The sequence below is a fragment of the Ziziphus jujuba genome, chromosome 6 (assembly GCF_031755915.1).
Source record: "Ziziphus jujuba cultivar Dongzao chromosome 6, ASM3175591v1".
NCBI lineage: Eukaryota > Viridiplantae > Streptophyta > Magnoliopsida > Rosales > Rhamnaceae > Ziziphus > Ziziphus jujuba.
In genome coordinates this window covers 12540062-12546061 of record NC_083384.1, presented here as the reverse complement: position 1 = coordinate 12546061, position 6000 = coordinate 12540062, and the positions used below count along the sequence as shown (strand labels likewise).

The 6000-nt window shown below is 31.5% G+C and overlaps 2 protein-coding genes across 2 annotated transcripts; both read left to right on the top strand.

Moving 5' to 3' along the window:
• The first annotated feature begins 532 nt into the window (after positions 1 to 532).
• LOC107430668 (probable glutathione S-transferase) lies at positions 533 to 1924 on the top strand. Its single transcript, XM_016041534.4, has 2 exons — positions 533 to 902; positions 1380 to 1924. The coding sequence occupies exons 1-2, from the start codon at positions 591 to 593 to the stop codon at positions 1728 to 1730; spliced, it is 663 nt and encodes a 220-aa protein (XP_015897020.2). The 5' UTR covers positions 533 to 590; the 3' UTR covers positions 1731 to 1924.
• Positions 1925 to 3780: 1856 nt separating this feature from the next.
• LOC107430677 (probable glutathione S-transferase) lies at positions 3781 to 5161 on the top strand. Its single transcript, XM_016041543.4, has 2 exons — positions 3781 to 4122; positions 4643 to 5161. Exons 1-2 carry the CDS (start codon positions 3811 to 3813, stop codon positions 4991 to 4993), a joined length of 663 nt encoding a protein of 220 aa, XP_015897029.3. The 5' UTR covers positions 3781 to 3810; the 3' UTR covers positions 4994 to 5161.
• The last annotated feature ends 839 nt before the right edge of the window (positions 5162 to 6000 follow it).

Sequence of the window (6000 nt, the reverse complement as noted above, 5' to 3'; positions counted from 1 at the left end):
TTGTTTGAAGGTTACAATGGATATTGAGGGGTAGAACAAAAAAGATATCAAGTGAGGGGGCAAAAATCATTAACCTCGGTCCTATGAGGGTATTGGGCCAAATTCCCCTTTTAAGATTTTAATATATGGATATCCAAATTTACATGTCTAATTGTTCATGATTACGACGAGTGTGATAGCTCAGTGGTAAGAGCTTCACCACCTCAGCCTCTGAGCAGGGGTTCGAGTCCACCGGGGGGGTAAGGGGTGCCTGGGGGCATAGTAAAAAAAATAAAAATAAATAAATAAATTGTTCATGATTACGACGTTGTAAGACAAATTCCACCATTACTCCCGATGCTTTTGGCAATATTTGTCAAACAAGAAAGGAAACAAATACATAAATAAACAAATAAATAAATGAGGTTAAAAACCATTGGAAGACTGTACCAACCGAGTCAAGAAGGGAACAGTTTGCCCATCTCACGTATATGATGACAAATGCAGGAACTTGATGGCCAAGAAATTTAAAGCTCTATATAATATCAAAGCAAAACAAGAACACAGAGCAAAACACAAGACCAAAGATTAATAATAGCCAGAAAGTGAAAATGGCTGATGAAGTCAAGTTGTTTGGTGTTTGGGGAAGCCCTTTTAGTCGTAGAGTGGAGATTGCTCTGAAACTCAAAGGTGTTAATTATGAATTCTTTGAAGAAGATCTATCAAACAAAAGTGCTTTGCTTCTCAAATACAACCCTATTTACAAAAAAGTACCTACTTTGGTGCACAACGGAAAAGCAATAGCAGAGTCCCAAATCATTCTTGAATACATTGATGAGACCTGGAAAAACTCTCCCATCTTGCCTAAAGACCCTTATGAAAGAGCTCAGGCACGTTTTTGGGCTAGGTTCATCGATGAGAAGGTAAAAATATATATTTTCTCCTATTAAATGTATTTTAGTTGTTTATTTTCGTTCATTTATTTTAATTATATTGGTATTCTTATTATTTGATACTGAAAATAGGTGGTTTTAAATTTTGAACTTTTATCAGAGAAATGTAATGATTTTGCCGTTTGACTGAGGGAGCAACTATACTATTGTAGGATTGCAAACATTCGAACATAAAAAAGAGATGCGTGACCCTTGAACCTACAATTTTATTATGTATGGATGTGAAAGGCATGCCACTATATCAACCTTACTCATCTATATTAATTAACAACATTAATAATATATAAAATTTTAACAAAATTTTCGTGACAAATGATCATATTTCTTAATCATTTTAGGAACAGCTGTTGCACAACCACTAATTCATTATATAATAATTGTGATGAATTTTTTACAACCTCTATGTTTTATGAACCGATTTTCATACTATTGTTTTTTGGATTTTAGTTAATGCCTACACTATGGAAGGTCTTCTGGGGGTGTGAGGACCATGATAAGGTTAAGGAAGAAGCAAAAGAGCATCTAGAGACGCTGGAAAATGAACTAAAAGATAAAAAGTTCTTTGGGGGAGAGACCGTTGGATTGGTGGATATTGTAGGCAACTTCATAGCCTATTGGGTGCCACGTATTCAAGAAGCTTCAGGATTGGTGCTGCTGACAGAAGAGAAATATCCCAAGCTGTATCAATGGAGTCATGAATTTGAGAACCATGGTGATGTCAAGGTGAAACTGCCTCCTAATGATAAACTACTTGCTTATATCAAGAGTCGTCTTGAAGGCGTTTCCACTTCCAAATAAAAATGTTGTTAAGTTAAAGTTCTATAAAACCATGATCATGTTTCGTGCATGGTGGTGATGGAAAAGAAAAATAAGTCTGAATTGGAGCATCAATGGGAGTTCGATGTCTGTGTAATGCTTTCCACGTTGTAATTTCAATTTCAATGGGTAAAAATCGTACTATAGTTGATAATAATTGCTGAAATTTCCAGTTTTCAATTCCAGTTAATACTTTTATCCATGTTGGAATGAATATATATCCTCTTTAAAAACGGAAAATAAAAAGATAAATAATATTTATATGGTTAGAAATTTCTAAATCAAACACATATCCAGTAAACAAATAATAAAGATCAAAGCCTTTTTTTTAAAAAAAGAAATTTGAAGAAGATCTATTAAAATGATATCATGAAATTGCATAATTTTTTCATTGTCCCAAATCATCTCTGCTACCCAATATTACTAAAGAGTCCAGCTTCATTTTTTCACTCGAACAATCAATCTCAAAAGTAATTAAATCAAACTTCTGAAATTATAAAGCAGATCCAACACTTTATATCCTAAAAGGGCTTATTGCACTTTTGTAGCTTTTAGTTTCATGATGTTCTTTTAAAAAACCACCATATTGAGCCCTTTCTTAGTGCTTTGATGTACATTGATCCAATAATCACCAAACTCTTCAATATTAACTAACAAAAAAATTATGTTTAGAATGCTCAACAAAGTACAAAATATCCAATTTGGTTTGTAAAGGTCAAAGCTCATATTTCATAATTGTATTAGAGGATAAAAACTATAACGACTAAGTTTATAGAAGACTCAATGTGCACCAAGACAAAAACAAAAAGGATCAAAGTGATGGATTTTAAGATCCGGAACATGAATTGCAATATTTTAAACCTAGAGGGTATTAAAATATAGTTAACCCTTTTTAAAAGTTAACAGTTCTCTGACATTAAAAGAAAAGAAGTGCAATAAAAGCATCCAAGGTAAGAATATTACAAGATATTACTAGTAATTTTTCTTCTTGTTATAAAATTCTATGTTTCTGAAAGAGATAAAGTCAAGAGTATAAAACTAGACACACATGTTCCATATATGCAGTGAAATTCTAGTGCTCCGAAACTTTGTGCTCCCTCTTCTAATACACATTTGGAAATAGCTCTATGGGACCCATATATGTACTAGAAGATGGAGTACATATTCCTGCTTTATTGTAGAATATTAGCCTACTTTGTAGTTGGTAATAAAAGAAATATTTTATTATAATATTTTATATTATAGCAAAATATAATATTTTATAATAAAAGAAAACTAATTTATTATATTTTTTTTTCTTTTGTTTGAAAAAGGAAACTACAATTACCAAGTTTCGAAATATTATTTGTAAAAAAAATAGTTTTCTTTTAAATTAAACTTTTTTAAAAATTAAATGGGAAATTGATCCCTATCTCAATCTAGGAGGAAGCCACCTCACTTAATCAAAGAATTAAGGAAGGATGGAGATGAGGAATACTGGGGGGCAGAGAATCGGAGCCCCGGTCTTAGCCCAGTTCTGCACTACCATGTTGCTAATCCTAATCCAGACATTCATATATGCAAAGCATAACTTCAAAAGTTGTTATATTATACTAAATTAACCTATACAAGACTATTTTGAATTTAATCTAAATTTAATTCGATCAAATTGCACTTAATTTTAAAATTGATTGGATTAGATTTAAAATAATTTACTCTAATCCAATCCAGGCTATAAGATTATGATTATAATAATATAATATGTGGATCTAAATTTACATATGAAATTGTTCATAATTACAACTTTGTAAGACAAATTCAACCGTTAATCCCGATGCATGTAGCAATGTTTGTCAAAGAAGAAAATTAAAAAAAAATAAATAAAAAAATAAAAATAAATGTGGTCAAACAATCGGTGGAAGAATCGTACTCACCGAGTCTACATAGGAACAGATGGCCTATCTTACGTATATGATGACATATGCAGAGACTTAATGGCTAAGAAATTAAACCTCTATATAATATATCAAAGGAAAAACAGCAAAATACAATACCAAAGATTAATAATAGCCAAAGTGTGAAAATGGCTGAGGAAGTGAAGGTGTTTGGCTTTTGGGCAAGCCCTTTTAGTCGCAGAGTAGAGATTGCTCTGAAACTTAAAGGTGTAGATTATGAATATTTTGAAGAAGACCTTTCAAACAAAAGCTCTTTGCTTCTCAAATACAACCCTGTTCATAAAAAAGTCCCTGTTTTTGTACACAATGGAAAAGCAATAGCAGAGTCCCAAGTCATTCTTGAATACATTGATGAGACCTGGAAAAACTCTCCAATTTTGCCTAAGGACCCTTATGGTAGAGCTCAGGCACGTTTTTGGGCTAGTTTCATCGATGAGAAGGTAAAAGAATATATTTTTTCATATTATTTCAGTAGTTTATTTTAGTTCATTTATTTTAATTATGTTGGTATTTTTATTATTTGATATTGAAAATGGGATTTAAAATGTTATACTTTTATTAGAGAAAAGGCAATGATTTTGCCGTTTGACCATCTGGTGGGAACAACCATAGTGTTGTAGGATTATAAATATTTTAATATAAAGAGTATGGGCGTGACTCTTCAACCCACGATTTTGGAAAATGTGGATGTGAAGGGCATTGTGGCTCACCAGGTCAACCTCAATCTGTGCATTCTATTGTAATCAACATTAATCAACATTTAATCACAACTAAATGTTACAACGATATAACAATTTTTTTACAAAATTTTTGTGACAAATGTTCATTTTGTAAAACCTCTAATTCATTAGATAATGATTATGAGTTTGAATCATTTTATAGAGTGGGATTTGACATTTTTAATGTTTTATGAACTAATTTTCATACTAATATTTTATTTATTTCTGTTTTGGATTTTAGTGCCTTCCTGCACTATGGAAAGCCAGCTGGCCGTGTGAGGACCATGAGAAGGTTAAGGACGAAGCAAGAGAGCATCTAAAAACACTGGAAAATGAACTAAAGGATAAAAAGTTCTTTGGGGGAGAGACTGTTGGTTTCGTGGATATTGTTGCCAACTTCATAGCCTATTGGCTGCCACTTATTCAAAAAGCTACCGCGGCGGAGCTGTTGACTGAAGAGAAATATCCCAAGCTATACCAATGGGGTCATGAATTCGAGAACCATGGTGTTGTCAAGGAAAAACTGCCTTCTAGTGATCAACTAATTGCTTTCTTCAAGGATTATTTTGAAAGAGTTTCCACTTCCAAATAAAAATGTTCTGAAGTTGAAGTTCTATAATACCATGATCATGTTTCATGATGATGATGGCTATGGATAAGAAAAATAAGTCGAATTTTGTGTCAATAGGGTTTGATGTGTGTGTAATGTTTTCCATGTAGAAATTTCAATAAGTAAAAATCATACTATAGTTGATAATAATGGCTGAAATTTTCAGTTTTCAATTCCAGTTAATAGTTTTATCCTCCAAGAAAATATCTTTTCTAAGGAGAAATAATGATAACAATTATTATTATTATTATATTTTATATACAAATAATGATAATAATAATAATAATAATAATAATTATATTTTATATGGTTAAAAACTTCTAAACCAAACTCATATCCAACCAACAAATGATCTTAGTCTGAAAGATCAAAAGTTATTAGTATTATTATTATTTTTTAAATAAGAAATTTGAAGAAGGCCCATAATGATATCAAAATTGCATACTTTTTTTTCATTGTCTCAAGCCATCTCTGCTCCCCATTACAAAGTCCAGCTTCATTTTTCACTCAAACAGTCAATCTCATAAGTAATTAAATCAAACTTCTGAAATTGTAGAGCAGATCCTATACCATATTCCTAACCGGCTTACTGCATTTTAGTGCTTTTAGTTTCACGATGTTCTAATTTAGGACTTTACCTTTAAGAAAACACCATATTGAGCCTCTGTTTTTGCTTTAATGTATATTGATCTCATTATCACCAAATTCTTCAATACCAACAACAATTATGTTTAGAATGCTCCACATAACACAACAAAGTATAGAATATCCAATTCAATTTGTAGATGTTGGAGCTCATACTTCATAATTGTATTAGGGGTTAAAAACTATAACTATTAAGTTTATAAAGGACTCAATGTGATGGATTTGAAATTCAGAACATGAATTGCAATGTTTGAAACTAAAGGGTATTAAAATACAGTTAATCCCTTTTGAAAATTACCAATTCTGAAAAGAAGTGCAATAAAAGCATCCAAGGTAAGAATGTT